Consider the following 19,516-nt stretch of genomic DNA (forward strand, 5'->3'; position numbering starts at 1 on the left):
GTGACAGCTAAGGGGTTAATAAGAAGATACTTTATGAAGACAGTTCACTTCGTGTATACAGGCGGCGCCATCTTTGGAAAACAGTCTCGACAAGTCAAACCACGAACGACGTCCTGAGTGATCTGAACTGTATGAAGTTCAGCGAACTTCTGAACTGTATGAACGGCGTTCGGAGATCGACTTATCGAGACTATTTTCTAAGATGTCTCCTGTCTGTATACACAAAGTGAACTGTAAAAGTGAACAAAGTTCTCAACGCTTCGTTTTGCATGCAGGGATCCTCAATATGTTACTGTGTTATTAGACCAAAGGCAGGGGCGGCTCGCCCATAGAGGGCGCTGGGGCGCCGCCCTCCCTCCGACCTGTCTGTCTGTTTTTTTAATATATATTATAATTTATCATTTTGAAAAATAATCTTTGTTAATTATATGCTAATAATGGTTTTACTTTGAAAAGTGTTTTGAACTCACCAGAATGATATTTGCATTCACTTTCGTTACTTTTATCATGTTGGTGTAGTAGTATAGCCAATAGGCTGTCTTCTCAGGGCGCCAGTTCGCTCAGCCCCACAGTGCTGGAATTTAAGCCAATGGTTCCCCGGTTGCTATGCAAAAAAGTTTATATTTCGCCAATCAGCGCCGTCAAATTTTATGGTTTGGGGGCGCTGAAAATATCGCCCACAGTATCAGATTAGGGGAGTGCACTGTGCACGCGCACCACGGGACATTTTTTTACCTCAGATGAGAGAAGAATGGCAGCGCCAGTGACGTCGAGTGGAAATAATGTAAAGTTAGTCGCTCTGTCACTCACTCACACACACATAAACACTGTTTCACACACATTTGATATTAGTTATAGGAATATTAATACCTGTGTGTTTGCTTTGTTTTTGATGTTTTTAAGTTCTGAGCTAGATTACTGTGTTTCATACTAGTTAAAATCAACTTTCTTCTCATACTTGGGTGTTACAATCAAGAATGTTGTCCCACCCTCTCTTTCAGAGCCTTTTCTCTCTCTCTTTCTCTAGTATCAACACATTGTTATCCATTATCCAATTGTCAATTTGTCAAAAATATGTAGTCTACAGCTGGGGGTTGATTAAACTAGATTGTTGTATTACCTATTTTTTTTTTTTTGTATTACCTATATTATAATTTATCAATATTATGCGTTTGCACTTTTTCTGTCAGCACACAGAGCATAATAAACATGCAACTTGTTCATTATCATTAACTGTCAAACTGTTATTATTATTATTGTATTATTTGACCATTGGTATTGACTGGTTTAAGTTATTTTATTGGTATAGGTAAGGGCATGGCCTAAGGCCTAAAATGCACCAGAATGCAGGAAATCACATCTACTAAATTCAAAATTTTCTGGGGGGAACCCCCAGACCCCCCTCTTATTCAGCCCCCCCTACAATAATTTTCACCAGCCGCCACTGACCAAAGGTTCATTTTACACCAGAGTTCTCCTTTAATTGCAAAGTCATGAAAGTGCTCTCTCTGTGTGTATGTGTATGTACGTGTGTCTGACAAAAAAAAAAAAAAAAAGAGTGATCTTACTTGCGACAGGCTGGCAGCTGTTGAAGTTGTCTGCAGGACGCTCCACAGGCAAGCCCGTAAACTGTAACCAGCACTTCTGTGGGCTTTTTTGACAGGCCAGCATCTGGACCAGGATGCTCTCCGTTCCTGGAGAGCCTGAAAGCTGGTTTTAAATCCTCTCTAGAAAAATAAATACTAACAAACTGCTAATGTGTAAAAAAACAGCTGCTCATTAATACATATCTTGTTCTTGTTATAGACTAGAATAAGTTGGTACTTAGTGACGTCACCATTATTATTAAGAAATGATGTCCCTCCAGCCTCATAGTAAAAGAATGTGAAGCAGAATCTGAAAGAAGAGAGAAAATACCTCATTAAATATCTTTGACCACATCAAAGCAGTTACACAGCACAGACAATACAACTGAAACTGTATCCAGAGAAGAGAGCTGTTCTCAGACACGCTTGGATCTAATTTAGCTCATTAAGAGAGGAAACCGAACCTAAAGCAAATGTCTTCTGGTTTTTGCCACACGTTGGTTTTGTTGACTTAAAGGGAGCATATTATGAAAATCTGACTTTTTCCGTGTTTAGCGCTAAGTGTTATAAACTGGGTCCCGGTGCATCTTCTTCCCACCCAGAAAAGCCAAAGCTTTGTTTTGGAAAGCCTTTCTCTGAAAGCATGTAAAAAAAAAAGCTGAATAATCAGATTTCACTCCCCCTCTGACTTAAGAAGGGGATATTATAATAATATTACCGGCCCTTATAGGAGTAGTTCACTTTTAAAAAAAAAAAACTTTTGCTGAAAATTTACTCACCCCCATGTCATCCAAGATGTCCACGTCTTTCTTTCTTCAGTCGAAAAGAAATGAAGGTTTTTGATTAAAACATTCCAGGATTTTTCTCCATATAATGCACTTTACTGGGAACCAAACGGTTCAAGGTCCAAAAGACAGTTTCAGTGCAAACTACAAACTGTTCAAAGGGCTTTAAACGATTCCAGACGATGAATAAGGGTCTTATCTAGTGAAACGATCGGTCATTTAAAAAAATAATAACAAAGTTTAAGTTTTATAGGCTCGAATGCTCGCCTTGCTCTGTTCTGTGATGCACGGACGTTCGTGACTCTCCTGTTCGAACTCGTTCATCAAAATGAACAAATCTTTTTCTGAGTCAATTTGTTCATTTCGTTCGTTGAATCAACCAAATGACTCGTCTGGAATCATTTAAAGCCCTTTGAACAGTTTGCAGTTTGCACTGAAACTGTTTTTGGACCGTGAACCGTTTGGTTCCCAGTAAAGTGCATTATATGGAGAAAAATCCTGACAGATCAAAAACCTTAATTTCTTTTCGACTGAAGAAAGAATGACACAAAAAGTGAACTACTACTTTAAACTGCACGTTTCCACCCACCGCGCCGCCATTTGGTTTTCGCAAGCGACAACAGTGTAACCAGTAAGTTTAGTTCTAAGTAACGCAATGTTTGAGCAAAAGCATGCAAACTGTTTTGTCGTTGGCACTACTGGGTGGGCAGCACAGACGAGCACAGAACACTGTTTGACCGAAAAATGTCACAGCTGTCTTATAAACACCTGAGAAAGCAGTGTCAACTTGTGTAAAACTTAAACATGACGTTAACGTTACATGCAAGTTGATGAGATGATGAATCAATGTAACTCCACAACATTATATTGTATCCACTAACCATTCAGGAACGTCCAGGTGCGTCTAAAAGTTAAAACCTCTTTCTGGGTCTCTCCATATGGCTGTATTTTCTGAATTTTGGACGACTAATAACTGATAATCGCGTGTTTTGGTATTGCCGGAGGAATCTCGCATGTAAACGTTCGGCAATCTTCTGAATGGGCGGAAGCAGCAGCTCATTTGCATTTAAAGGAGCATTTCACCCATTTCAACATTAATCTTTATTGAAAGTGGATCAAACATATATGTTATATATGTTTATCGAAATGTAAAATTATTTTTGAATTTGGTGCCCTCTTGACCGAGAAAAGACAGAAAATAACCGAATGGCGCATTTGTATGTAAGACAACAACTCCCACAATGCACCACATTGCACAGCTCCGCAAGCCACACCCACTAATACGGAACTGCGCACACATCATAGAAATCACTCTTCCGTCCACAAGGCTAACGTTAGCTGTCACCAGAGTTTGAAATTCATTTCACACAAAATTTCTTGTTAGTTGGCTGTGGCGAGCAGGACAAGGGACGTAAAGGACGGCGCGAGGCCGGTGGTGTGAGTGATAATGAAAGACACCTGTGAGACGCGTGCCGGGTCTCGCGTCTCTCACGGAGGAGCAAAAGCATAAAATGAGAAGCGACGACGGCATCGGGATCGAGAGAGAAACAGGCCTGATTTTATGTTGTGCTTTTTTCTGTTGTGTGTAACGTTATAGCAGTCGCCAATGAGGGGCTGCTGGCTTATACTTTCGTTATGTATTTGTTCATTTTACTATTAAAACGTTTCAATATTCGCCTATCTGTGTCCGTAGATCACAGCAAGAGCGCATGCACCAGCAGTCCACCTTAGCTCGACCCAGTCTGGGCTCCTCGACCGCGACAGGCAGCCGCCTCCGGTTCCTCCATCAGCCTCAGCTGTTCTTCACTATATTGCTGCGACTCGTAACCCGTAAAGATAGCCACGAACATCAGATCCGAGCAGCAGAATTTCAAAATCCTCTTCTTCAATATCATGTTTAGTTTCTTCCGTCATTATCATACTTCCTATCTCCACAGCGCTTGTTAGCTTATCTTCCAAACAAGATGGCGGATATTGATTCAGTTTCTGCAAGTGAAGTCCCACCCACTGATCTGTAATAGGGCTGTAGGGTGAGTGAATAATGAGCTAATGTTTGTAGTTTCTACACTGCAAAATGCAAAATGACGATTTTTATGTCATAATAAGCAGGAAGTAAAACACTAAGCAGGAAGTTTCTCCCATCTCAGGGGAAAATAAGGGATTAAACCATGACCATTCAAAAATATGACAGGGTTTCTAAAGATACAAAGCTTAATGCAAATGGGTGAAGTGTTCCTTTAATTGTTTTGAGAGCAACTACATTCATTTGGACAAATGTCTCAAATCGATTGAGAAAAACTAATTATTGTTTTAAATGACACTTATTGAATGATGTTCAAGTACAAAATCAATTAGCTTAACGAGTTTTAGACTCTGAAACCATGCTGCTGTTATAGTGAATGGTAACCAAATTTAAATGTTGAGCAGCAAGCTCATTAGCTGCAGATGAACCAATCAGCTTGTGTTAAGGAGCCTGTGCCATCCAGAGGTTCATGGGATGTAGTGGAGGCTAAACGCACGTAAACGCCATTTACGCACCTCCCAAATATTCGGGAATAGCGTTTACCCTCCTCCAAAGTCGTTTTTCCACCTCTCAATGGGCTATATGCACGCATAAGTTCCGCATTTGACGCAAGGATGCTCGCCCATTTCCGGTTGTGGAGATTTAAGCGGAGGAAAATGGGATTATGGCAGAGTCTTCAAAATTTACTGTCCTCCCGTCTTTGAAACGAAACGTATGTTTTGATGTAATTTTATATAAAGTTATGTTTATTTAATATAATTTTAAAAAGAAGCATAAACACAACGAGGGGTGTCTGTTTTATCTGTTTTTGTGACTAACGTTTCTTTAATATAACCATGGAGTATAAAATTCAATATAAATTCTCGGTATTGCATTAGACTAGTTATCTAGCATCCTCTTCACCGGAAATACCGCCGTGCATAGAGCCCATTGCGTTTATCCACCTCATATCCTGTAGTTCCTAAGACATTTTAAATTAAGCTTATGACGTTTTAGTTTCATATTGTTCATTGTTAGTTTCATAGGTTGTTAAACCTAAGACGAACTCTTTCATGTTGACTATTAGGTTGCACTGTGTTGACGCTCGCGCAGCCTCTCGAGCAGAAATCTACACAAATAAGCGCAGCACACACACACTCAGTTAACAACATACTGCCTACAAAAATCGAAATGTGGAGTTTTTATATTTTTAACATATGTTAAGCAACCTCAATTATTTTTCCTGAACACCATCACGATTGAATTGATTTCCTACAACAGTTCAATAAACAGTTAAAATAAATCCCTTACATTTTAGATGCAATATTGGCTGTTTTTGTTCTGTTTCAGCAGCGAAAATAGTTCCAAACAAAAATCACAGCAGAACCCAACCACGGCGCATGTGTTGCGGAACACTCAACCTGTTTTCATTACTGAATTATTCAGCAATTTGAACGAATCGACTGAGCCAAAGATTCAATGACCAAAGATTCATAAACAGCCGTGTCATTCTTGAATGATCAGCCGTTTGAACGAATCGTTTGAATGAATGAATCAATGACTCACTCATTAAGACGGTCGCCTGCCGCCACCTACTGGCGGTTTAGTGTTAAATGTTTAAAAGTAGAATCTTTCTTAAACGTCTCACATGTAAATTTAAATCAATTTCATAACATTATTTGTAATTTTTAAGTGTAAATTATTTAATTTGATCATCCCCTAGGGTAACCATATTGTGTCTTATTATTCGAATTAATTGAATTTATTGATCAAATTTAGGAATTTAAAATGAAAGATGAAGCATACGTTTAATAACATTGGGGGAGGGGATGCCCCAGATATTACAATATGGTGATTTAAATATCAAATCTGATTGAACACTGATGAGAATATTGTTTCAGAATAAATTAGCACACACAAAATAAAAAATCCAGACGACCAACTTTTTTACTCGGACAAGTGAATGACAGATTTACTTATCCGAAGGACAAGGGTATGAAAAGGCCTCCCTATATAGCAAAGTTATCATGATACACATACACTGGTAGGCAGTGGCCCACCTTACCAGGGGACCATGTCGTGGTCCACCAGAATTTATAGTTTATCCACCTCTTTTTTTACCACTACAATACAGTATATTTTATCGTGTGTTGTGTTCATGTTTAAGATAATCCCTAATATTAATTTCCTATATGTTCAGTAGCTAAATAATTTACAACTGTGTTAATGCTTAACCACATGAACAGACCCTGAAATAAAGTGTTACCAAATTTTGTACCATTATTGCACAGGTAACACGCATTCAAATATTTTTCTTGAGATTCTCTTCTTTAATTTTAATAATGAGGTCTATTTTAGGTATAAAACTGAAACCATTTTTACCGCAACATTTCACTGCTTTTCTAATGCATGAAAAGAGTTGTTCTGCACCAGAAATAATTCATGCAATGGAAATGACCATTACTTGACATCTTCTTGCTCTAAATGGGTTCTCTAATTTGTTCCCATGTTTTTCTCAGAAGATTTGTGTTGTCTTGTTATTCTCCCTCCGTAAAAATGACCCTCCTTGGGATAAGAATGTGGTATATTTTCTATTTCCTTTGTTGTGTTTGGATAGTTCTGCTGTTCTGTAATGCTGTGCTGCATATGGTGTGTAGTCTGTATGTCATTTTTTAGTTGTTTCCAAGTGCTCTGTAAGATTTGTTGACCCTGTTGGCTCTTGCAGTGGTTCCCAGGCATAGACTGCCAGGGCTGAGCACATGCATCTTCATTTGTGGTTGATTTGATATTCCACACAACATTTACCGAAACCATAAGCCACATTTAAGAATATGTGGATGCCTGTGCGTTATATAACAGAATATCAAACCAAGCAATTTATTTATAACAAAATATAGCTTAGTAAGTTTCCCAAGAAAATGATTTCACAGAAATAAATTAGTTAGGATTTAAATTATGAAAACAAACATGGGCAGAGATTAGGGATCAACAAAGAGTGAATAAAGTAATATGAATTGCTATTTGTCAAGGTTACTGGAACATGTCCATATAGTTGTGATGAACTTCAGCTGTGGTTACTTTACTTGGAGACCGGCGAACTTCTTGATATCAGCTGATAAAAAAATAATTTGCAAAAATGGTTACGAGAAAAGGTGGGGGCAGTTGTGGCCTATTGGGTAGAGAGTCAAACTTGTTACACGGCTTTCTTACTCTTTCACTGTATACTTTGAAATATATTTCAGATTAAATTAAATTGTAGGCTATTTTTTATTAATTTTATAATATATAATATAATACAATTGTGTTAAGATATAATAGGCTATAAATAACACAGTTAGTATAAGGCCGCACAGAGAAAGTGCTTTATGTGTGTTTTCAGTTGTTCCCACATTTTTACTTAAAATTTAGAACGAATTAGTTTTTGGTGAATTATGATTAGTTAGTGAAAACGTATGTAAGCAGATTTTACGCACACATTTGTGTGTATGCACAATGCTCAGTGAAAGAGACTCTTCTGCAATACACATGCAGTTTTATTTTTTAACCGCTAGAGGGCAAAGTGTACCTTTAAAGTGCCCTTATTATGCTATTGTAGAGGCTCCTAATTTTTGTTCTGGAGATTTTCAACAACAGGTTTACATGCATCAAAGTGTACATTTCTTATAATATAAATTGCACATCACCACCACATTGTTCAATGATTCTCGTTCAACGACTGTCCGATGAATCCAGGATGAATCAGAATCATGAATCATGCTCTGATTGGCCAGATGGCCCAGACTGTTGTGATTGGTCTACCTCATACAGCACGTGTTTCGGAAACGAAGTATCATAACCATAACTAACAAACTGATGTAAGGCCAGGGAGACCAGGGACAGTTGTAACACTTTTTGCAATTTTTAGCAATACATCAAAAACCATATATACTGGAATATCCAATTTGTTATATTATAAACTTCAATCCGTCTACTGCTGAAACAATGTATTAAAGTGGTTTTATGAAATAGGTTGCAAAATTAATTTCAATATAGTATCTCCACTGTTACAACCGTCCCAGTGTACAGGGATGGTTGTAACGTATGTCAGGGACGGTTGTAACATGTCTAAAATATAGGCTACATAATGAATTATTGATATAACCTACTCAAAATGGAAAATATTATGTATCAGTCATGTTATTGTGACTATTAATTTATCCAGTATCCAACTCTGGGAAGTGTCTTTGATCCCCGACTCCTCTTCTTGTGGAATCGGTGCAGGGTCACATGGCAAATGCCATATGATGACATTTTACATTTAATTTGCTATGCACAGTGCACATTTTACTTTTAATTTGCACATTAAATGGAAACTATGCAGTTTTTTTTAAACTTAATTAGTTTTTAAAATATAAACGAAACTTGGTTGGTGATACTGGGACAGTTGTAACGGGGCGTTACAACCGTCCCAGTATCACCAACCATGTTTTCATCTCATGTGAGCTAGCTTGACTGCTAGTTTGACACTTGTTAGCCATTTCTATTTTTAGCTGAAAAAACAGTGATTCTAATAATACTTGTTTGAATTAATAAAATTGTTATCTTATAACAACATCCAAAAAAGTACATCAGAAAGAAAAGTAATTTTTTTTACCTCAAAAACAACCTTTTGTTGATAACTCTGCCAGAAAGTTTCAACTGTAGCTCCCTTTTTGAAAAAAAATGGCGGGAAACTACCTGAGCATGAGCAGAGTGAGTCTCATCACTCTAGGTTGTTTCTGATTGGAGGAATTCAAAGTGTTACAACCGTCCCTTGTTACTACTGTCCCTGGTCTCCCCTATCTTACGGTGCACATGTGGGCACTGTATTAATAACGGTGCATGTTCACAAACAAACATTTGTAAAACAAATCTAGCTCCATCCTTTATCTTTACTCAAAGTTGTAAGAACGACAGACAATCTTCATTAATAGATTATAGACTAGGGTGTAAGGATACCCTCAAGTAACCCACAACACGATATTATTGCGATGCATTATAAAAGTTACCAAAAAATGTACTGTTGATTGCAATGATAAATTTGATAGTACATTGTGGTGAATTGGCTTGGATGGAAACCCAAAGCACAGGACATCGGTGACACCAGAATAAAAATATTCATGTTCAAACATACAGCTTGCACTCTGTCACTGACTAGAAATATTTAAAATCATGTAGGCCAGTTTTTACAGATAATTTAAGACATTTAGCATTATCAGGACCCATATTCCCCCATAATTGCTTTATTATACAACATTATAATTTAATGTAGTAGTACTGACACTAAAACTCCAAAAACTTGAATTTTGTCTCACACAGTAATTTTATTTTGGGTGAATGATAACAATACATACTGCCGCCGTCCAAGATACGTTGCATTTTTGTATTGCGATATATTGTGACATGATATATTGTTACACCCCTACTATAGACACTGTTTTAGGTAATAGTGGCCCAGAGTGGATTAGCAAAACTACACTCACCTAAAGGATTATTATGAACACCTGTTAAATTTCTCATTAATGCAATTATCTAATCAACCAATCATATGGCAGTTGCTTCAATGCATTTAGGGGTGTGGTCCTGATCAAGACAATCTCCTGAACTCCAAACTGAATGTCAGAATGGGAAAGAAAGGAGATTTAAGCAATTTTGAGCGTGGCATGGTTGTTGGTGCTGAGTATTTCACAATCTGCTCAGTTACTGGGATTTTCACGCACAACTATTTCTAGGGTTTACAAAGATTGGTGTGAAAAGGGAAAAACATCCAATATGCGGCAGTCCTGTGGGCGAAAATGCCTTGTTGATGCGAGAGGTCAGAGGAGAATGGGCCGACTGATTCAAGCTGATAGAAGAGCAACTTTGACTGAAATAACCACTCGTTACAACCGAGGTATGCAGCAAAGCATTTGTGAAGCCACAACACACACAACCTTGAGGCGGATGGGCTACAACAGCAGAAGACCCCACCGGGTACCACTCATCTCCTCTACAAATAGGAAAAAGAGGCTAAAATTTTCAAGAGCTCACCAAAATTGGACAGTTGAAGACTGGAAAAATGTTTCCTGGTCTGATGAGTCTCGATTTCTGATGGTAGAGTCAGAGTTTGGCGTAAACAGAATGAGAACATGGATCCATCATGCCTTGTTCCCACTGTGCAGGCTGGTGGTGGTGGTTTAATGGTGTGGGGGATGTTTTCTTGGCACACTTTAGCCCCCTTAGTGCCAATTGGGCATCGTTTAAATGCCACAGCCTACCTGAGCATTGTTTCTGACCATGTCCATCCCTTTATGGCCACCATGCACCCATCCTCTGATGGCTACTTCCAGCAGGATAATGCACCAAGTCACAAAGCTCGAATCATTCACTGTACTAAAATGGCCCCACAGTCACCAGATCTCAACCCAATAGAGCATCTTTGGGATGTGGTGGAACGGGAGCTTCGTGCCCTGAATGTGCATCCCACAAATCTCCATCAACTGCAAGATGCTATCCTATCAATATGGGCCAAAATTTCGAAAGAATGCTTTCAGCACCTTGTTGAATCAATGCCACGTAGAATTAAGGCAGTTCTGAAGGCGAAAGGGGTCAAACAGTATTAGTATGGTGTTCCTAATAATCCTTCAGGTGAGTGTATTTCAGTAAGACAGTGACAGGTTTAGTCGGAAACGTACACAATATAAAACACAGAACACCCGGTAGAAAATACCTTGGTGACCCATCTTTCTTGATAAAGCATTTTGTGATTCCCGCGTTGAACTCTGAACTTCTGATTTGAGAAGCAGTCGAGGGCTGGACAAGCTGTTCACGGGTTGTGTAGAACCGTAAAGTGGTAGGATTCCAATACACGACTTATAAAGGCTGTTCAGAGTCGATTCTTTCTTTTGGAAGACTATAACTTTATTTATTGTGCACTTTTGACATTGCAACTATGCTGAACTTTTCATGAACAGGTATATAACACATTGAGTGAAAGGTAATATACGAAAAACCATAATAGGAGCACTTTAAGTCAAGTGTCCAAACTACTTTATGGGGGACATGTAGGCTATATTGTGAAGAAAAAGGGGATCTACCTGAACTCTGGCAGGTCTAGTGTGCGCGCGAGCCCTCTAGTGGAGGATTTTACTTCTTCAGCCCTGGTGAGTGAGTGTGTGTGTGTGTGTGTCTGTGAACTCACGCGCTTCCCTCCGCAAAGAGGAAGAGGTTTCTTGTTACTTTGTTACAGTTTAATGTTTCATGAAAGCCTAATGCGTCCTAAACTGTCAGTTCGCATGATTTATAACCTCTTAAGATGCTGCTGCAATTATCTAACTTATATCTTATACTATTACTGAGTGCATAATTTACCCACAAAAGATTCACTCTTACCAAATTAATTCAAATAATATTTTGATTCAAATATGATAGAAATAAAGATTTTCTTAATCTCTCTCAAACAACACCAAACTAAATCGTGACTAGACGCGTATCGCATTACGAGTTTATTTGTTTTGTTTTAATGCACTGCAACTGAGTTATTGTGCATGTCGATGGGATGTGGATGCGGTTTGGAAAACTCTGGACTGACATGTGTATGTGTGTCAGAGAGAGAGAGAGAGAGAGAGAGAGAGAGAGAGAGAGAGAGGATGTAAATCATTCACTCTGCTCTGAGCTTCTATCAGTGGACACGCGCACTGACTGCAGACTCCTCACCAAACATCAGAAGAATTCATCTGGAAAACCCGCACTCAAGACCACGATTGCTCAATAATGCTGTTCGCTTATTTGTAAAACTTAAGCGGACACAAATGAGGATCAGAGCGATTTGAGTCTATGAAGGAAGTATGACGCTGAATGTATTATTTCAGAGCCCATGTAAAGAGTGAATAATCGATCCGCGGTGTACTTCATCCAGGACGCCCTTCATCCAGCATGTTCACCGTGACTGTAGTGTTTCTGCTCGTGGTGAGTACTGTCTCCAACTCAATATCAGCTATAGTAGCCTACTTTTTCTTGTCACACTTGAGAAAGTGGAATAGGCCTATCATTGATATAGCAGACTGAGACTATTAAAAATAAGTTTGCAGACGTAAAGAAATTGTAAAATGATTGCCTTTTGATTGTGGAGTTTGAGATTACATAAAATATATGTTTTATGATATTGATTTATTTTATAATATACCATATATAAGACACATGCATGCATACTTTTATGTTAGATGTGATTGGTTGTAAGTGATTTTTGACAGCACTAATATGTATATATATATGTATATATATATATATATATATATATATATATATATATATATATATATATATATATATGAAGAGTTCAGATGCAAAAGCCTCTAAATGCCATTTGAAATTTTCTTCTTTAATGATGATTTTTTATCAAACTTGTATATTTAAGTTCAGTAATTTCACTTAAATAACAATTAAGTGAAATTACTGAACTTAAATATACAAGTTTGATAAAAATCATCATTAAAGAAGAAAATTTCAAATGGCATTTAGAGGCTTTTGCATCTGAACTCTTCATATATATATATATATATACACTCTAAAAAAATACTGGGTTGTTTCAACCCAAATTTGGGTAAAATATGGACAAACCCAAGAGTTAAAAATGTAATTTAAAATTTTAACCCAACTTTTAAACCAACATTTGAGTTTGTCCATATTTGACCCAAATTTGGGTTGAAACAACCCAGTATTGTATAGAGTGTATGTATGTATGTATATATATATATGGCAAAGTCTCAATTAACCTGAATTCACGTTATTTGGGTGCTGTACTGCATTTATAATAACTCATTTAACTCTTTATAATCAGATGCATTGAATATTCTCATGAATAATTTAAAATGCTTTAAAATATAGTACTAATCTATTCATGCATCTTTTAAGAGCACAATGCATTACAACACGATCAAAACACAATGTCATGTTTTATAATGCATTCAATGCTTTAAATGTTTAACAAAGCAGACACGCGTTGTAATGCTTTAGAATTGTTTATGAAAACATTTAATAGCATAAATTATTAATGTGCATTATAAGGCATTATAAAGCCTTTATTATATAATCATCATACACAATATATAACGTCACCATACAATGAGGCTTCAGACAAACTAAAGATCCAATTGCCACGCCCACTTTGATAGATAGCACATTGTGTTCTTGCACTTGTCTCAGTAGCTGAAATCTTATTTTCAGGCTAATTGTTATTTAGTTTGGGTTGAATGAGGGGTGTATGTGTGTGCTATTGAAGCAAAAGCAGTGTCAGTGATTCATTGTCAAGTACACCACATAACTGCAGGCACATTTGTGAGCCTAACTGCTTAATTCTCCATGTTTGTGCCAATTTCCTGTGTTGTGGTCACATGTCTTGTCTTGTTTCAAAACTACACCCATCTGAACAGCACGATGGGCGTGTGGGCAATAATTACTGTATGTCGCGGACTCAAGAGGATGCCAGCCCGTGTCCTTCATATGAGTGTCATTTTTCCGGTAGCTGAATTCTTCCATAATACAAACACTTAGGTAATATAACAATTTTTACCGATGTTTTTAATTGCTTAAGAAAAGTACCAAGTACGTGTAGACATTATAGGAGAAAACAAATGAAAATGTTCTGGCAGTTCACAACTGTTTCACAAACTCAAAAAACCATGCAAGTTAGCCTATATATGGCATGAAACATGTCTGTCTTAGACACATGCACAGAATTCACATTTTATGAATATGTGTGTGGTTGTGCAAAGGTGGGTGGAGCTCACTATAAAGTGGATGCAAACTGGCCCAACTCTCTATGAGATTTTTATCCCTAGATATGACTCAGGTCCCACCTTCAAAAATTAGTATATGATTTTTTTTTTTTGATCTACCAGACAAAAATCGAAAAGTTTAATCTAGGGGGGTTTGAGTAACTGAGGTTTAAGAAACTGACCCCAAATGTGGTTTGATGACTTTTTAGGGCTTGCCATGTCTCATTATGCCAAATTGCCAACTACAAGAGTCTTTACAAGCTGAGGATGTAGAAAAGTAAAGTAAAAAACAAAAGTCTTTTGCGAAAGGCAAACAAAAGGCTTCTGGAAAATTTAGAAAATCATATAGATTTAAAGTAGAAAACTAAAGCGAGAGAGAATGAAAGAGCTTCATTAGCTCCAGTATGACCATTAGTGAGTCAGCTTTGCCAGAACAGTAGACGACTTTGAAATGTTGACAAATGCCAACGGGCTAAAAGGGTTAGGAGTTAAGTGCATTCAAGCATACAAACACAACAGCTCACAAACATCATAGCCTGTGTGACAGATCGAATGGGAGGAGAAACATTCTGCAGATCTGACGATTTCTGCCGCACGATATGTGCTTACATTGCCAATCATTCTGTGGTTATTCAGTATGTCTTAACAATTCACTTGAATGATGTTAGTTCGGTTTGGTTCTCAGTATTACAAAGGAGAACATTGGCATCTATAAATAAATAAAAAATAGTTGATGATATTTAGTGCATTTATTAAATAATAATGTCCTAATGCCTATAATAAATACAATTTTATAATAAAAAATTCAATAAAATAAAGAGAGAGCTGTCTCTTCGGTTAGAGGGTGTGAACAATAAACAAACGATGAACAAATCCTCATAGTCTTCATAATTCTCAATTTCATCACTAAAGGAATTAATAACTCAAATTAATTCATGAAATAATAAATAATGAATTAGTATACCAACCTAACGCGAATACATACAGTATATTGTGTATACAGCAAATCTCAAATGCTTAAATGTTATATCTAAAACAGATATACCCTTTATTATCGTGCGGCTATATATTAAAAGTTGGATATATAGTATACGTACCCTGCATACAGTTCAGTATACACTATATAGCAAATCTCGGCTGTGTGATATATATATATATATATACAGTATATATATATATATATATATATATATATATATATATATATATATATATATATCTCGGCTGTGTGATATATATATATATATATATATATATATACATACACACACACACACATATACATATCGGTATCGGCCGATATATGTTCATTTTTAATGTCGTTATCGGCCCAATAAGAAAATTTGGCCAATATATTTGAATATGATGGATAATGGATTATTTCCTTCAGCTGACTGAAACACTTCAGATGTGCAGTGTTCACCATGATTGTTTTGAATTGCTTGAAATATGATCTGAATCACTTCAAAAAAAGGAAAATGATTGGTTATCGGTATGGTCATTTTCACATCGGCCATCCCTACAAAAAAAAAAAGAGAAAAAAACATAAAAGAACTTTGCTGTGAGTATGTCAGGGCATTAAAATAACTCCCATGAACGTTATGTGTGCTCGTTGCTTGCTGCAGTTCATTTAACGACCACCGGTGTCGCTAATAACAAGGCTTTTTTAATTCTACATATAGCACCTTTAACATATTTTCTGTAAAGCTTAGAAACAATGTGTATTGTGCAAAGCACTATACAAATACATTTGACTCACTCGGAAGTGGAACACCTTAGAAATGACACGCTTTCAAATGCTTGCATCGTGTGATTTTGCAGGACAAACACCATTCCCATTTTCTATAGAACATTTTAAAAGATTTGACACAAATGATTTGACAAATTACCAGCCAAATGCTGATGAAAGCATTCTTAGTCGCATGAGTAATGAACATAAATATGCTTTGAAACGTTTCGCTACTGATTGTATCTGCCTAAACAAAACGGCACAAGTTACAGCAGCTTCAGTACGGCTGAATGTCTCTGCAAACTGGTTCTATCACATGCGTTGTTGTTTTTGACCCTTCACACATTTCTAAAAACTTTGTGCAGCCAAATCTCTAAAGTTACCAATTTGGGTCATGGGCTGCTGAATTTTTTTTTCGGATTGTTGAACTTTACCTGAGTTGGAATGCTCCTGTAGGGGTGTGTTTGTGTTTTAATGTGTGTGTGTGGAGGAGGTTACCCATGCCAGGGGGTAATGTGAGGGACAGGTAGAAACGAAGGGAATGTTAATTTGAGCTTACCCGACCTCCTCTTTTTTTTTTCCACTCATCTCTGTCACTTCTCCAGCTGACTCACAAACGCCTTGAGGGACTTATCTAATCTCGCTTTCTTTTATTCTTTTCTCTCTGTCTTTCTTCTCACTCTTTTAAACGTCATTCCAAACACCTGTGTTAAACGTCCTTACTCTGACAGCCAGCCAATCACCTCTTGGCATTCATGTTACACCCTCAGATTTATCATCCATGAAACAGCTGTGTCAGTGTGAGGCTTATGTTGCCTTCAAGTTATGTTGGAAATATCGTATTTATGTGATGCGCACATGACTGGCATGACAATGTGAGATTTGGAAGTGGGAAAATACCATTTCTCATCAAGAGAATAAGAAAATACACAAAGCATTCCCGAATTATTTTTACATAATGAGCATTAAACTGTCTCAAAAAGTAAAAAAAAAAAAAAAAAAAAAAAAAAAATCAAAAATAAAGCTACACTTTGAGATATAAAGTTACCAATACAAGAAAAAATGTATAAACTCACACACACGCACAATTAGATACATAAATTGCAATTGGGAGTCACAATTATAAAAATTAAATTTACAGTTGCAAGATTTAATTTTCATTTATTATTTGACCTTTATAATCTCTCTGAGATTAAAAATGGCTTTCATGAGTGTCCTGGTTAACAAAAATTAAACAATTTTGAGAAGGGAGGGAATAAGACTATTAAGAAGGCAACAACCCCAGAATAATTAGGTAACAGTGCATTTTCCTTATTATGGACAGAGAGGGCCAGGCTACTCTGTTATACAAAGTGCAATGATGAGTTAAAGGCTTACAATCTGATATAAATCTTAAAGCGCTATGATAAACGGCATCCAAAGAAGAGAGAAGATAAGAAGGAACAAATTGATACACCAAATCACCGCAATCAAGTAAAGGCAAAAAAGTAGCAGAAACAAACCTCTTTCTTACATTTAATGAAAAACAAAACTTGTTTCTAAAATAAAACCCAAGCTTCATTTAGATTTGTTTCTTTAATTGAGTTATCTGAGAGTTAAAAGATAATGTATCATCAACAATGATGCCAAGATAGCTCAATCACATTACCTCAGGAGAGGAATAAGATTGTCAGGAGAGGACTAAGATTGTCTATTACCTTTTTCCATCTTGAAAATAACATAAGCTTGGTTTTATCAGCATTCAAAACAATCATTGGTGTATTAAGCCGTGACTGAATGACATCAGAAGCCATTTGAAGCTTAAGCAAAGCTCGCTGTTTAGAAGGTCCACCACAATACAAAAGTGAAAATTTGCATCCTGAATATCACAATCAAGACTTATGTACAGTAAGAGGCCCCAACACAGATCCTTGGGGAACACCTTTAACAATTTCCAATAGTCCTGATTGTTTACCATCAGCATGAACACAATGAGTTATTTCATTTAATTTTTAAACCAGAAAATAACAGAATGTCCATCCATAATGACCATCCCTTTTTTTCTTTTTTTGTTGCACTAGTGCCAAAATCTATATTTATCAGTCAGAAAAATAAATGTTTGTGTCAGTATTTCAACCAAAATCACATCGTTGTAGGTAATTTTGAGAACAAAGAATGGATTTGTGTACCAAGAACGACTTACAGTAGCCTGGCTAACGTCAGACCTCGTCTCATTGAGATTGAGACGTGGTCTGGGAACCACATGTTCATTTTCTCGTATTTGAGGTGTGGTTCACGAATGCCCAGAGCCGAATGTCTATCAAATGCGCCTGTACTAGCTCTAGCCAGTCGTTTAAGTTATACCAGATATATGTAGAGCGACGGGTTTATGTGTACACTATTACACGTACACAACTATTGCGCTGAATATATGAGGGTAGAAGGTACCTTCGCGTCTTCTGCCATGTTGGATCCAAAGAAATAAACAAACTGCTTCGGTGTGTCGCATAGACGTCGTCATCGTCTTGCTGCTCCCTCCCCGTTCTGTGATTGGTCCTCTCGCTGAAGCGAAAATCTGGTCCATGTAATCCAGGCTGCTTAGCAGTGTAAATGAAATCACGCTGGGTAAAAACCCAGGCTAGACTTACAGATGAAAAAGATGCAATTGTTAGATACAAAGTGACATTGTGATATATTAAGATTCATTTGCAAGATATTAAAGGAGTAGTTCACTTTTCAAAAAACTTTTGCTGATAATTTACTCACCCCCATGTCATCCAAGATGTCCATGTCTTTCTTTCTTAAGTTGAAAAGAAATTAAGGTTTTTGATGAAAACATTCCAGGATTTTTCTCCATATAATGGACTTTACTGGGCACCAAACAGTTCAAGGTCCAAAGACAGTTTCAGTGCAAACTGTTCAAAGGGCTTTAAACGACACCAGACAATGAATAAGGGTCTTATCTAGCGAAACGATCGCTCATTTAAAAAATAAATAAAAGCAGAAAAAAGATTACGTTTTATAAGCACAAATGCTTGCCTTGCTCTGTTCTGCAATCGAAATCGCTATTAATTTTTTTTTTTTTACTCTAAAGTAGCTTCCACAAAACACTAATTTCACGAACGATTACAACATAAATAATTCTGCTCGCGGTCCACGAATGAGGCCCCTGATGTGCGTCCATTGCTTTCCAAGAATGACTTACAGGCATCATAAATTATTTGCTATTTTATTTTGTGAACGTAAATACAAATCTGTGACAGAAGACATGCTTTGAAAGACAGAATGCCCTGATCAGCTGCCATTCTTTGGCTGTACCTGTCAATCATTCAGATAGATGTTCAAACGAAAGGCTGTTTTCGGAGAATTAAATTAAGGTTAAATGTACCATGAAGATTTTCTAGTAAAATGCGTGTGTTCCCTTTTGAAGCGCTCTGATTTCTCCAAAGTAATGCTGTTTATAGGCATCATTAGATATTATCAAGACTAAATAAGTCTTGCTCTATTGTTATATAAATAGTATTTTGGCTCTGAGTCTGTGTGGGAAAAGTTGTCAGCTTCTGGGGATTGCATCCCCTGGAGATAGACACTACATAGGAGTGGGAAAATTCTGTACGGTTTATGTATCTACATTTGCAGGCTTTTTCAAAATGTTTCCTATA

General features: G+C 37.0%; 1 protein-coding gene across 2 annotated transcripts in view; it reads left to right on the plus strand.

The window, feature by feature from the left end:
* Positions 1–12,034: 12,034 nt before the first annotated feature.
* The window catches only part of ngfrb (nerve growth factor receptor b), a 51,077-nt gene continuing 43,595 nt past the window's right edge, over positions 12,035–19,516 (plus strand). The window contains exon 1 of one of the 2 annotated variants that reach the window (XM_089121816.1): positions 12,035–12,340. In XM_089121816.1, the coding sequence (XP_088977942.1) occupies positions 12,306–12,340 (35 nt within the window). In that variant the 5' untranslated portion in view covers positions 12,035–12,305. The remainder of the gene's footprint in view (positions 12,341–19,516) is intronic. The other variant, XM_039655809.2, reaches the window with a different exon arrangement.

Source organism: Pimephales promelas, chromosome 17, assembly GCF_988280905.1.
Source record: "Pimephales promelas chromosome 17, fPimPro1.hap1.1, whole genome shotgun sequence".
NCBI lineage: Eukaryota > Metazoa > Chordata > Actinopteri > Cypriniformes > Leuciscidae > Pimephales > Pimephales promelas.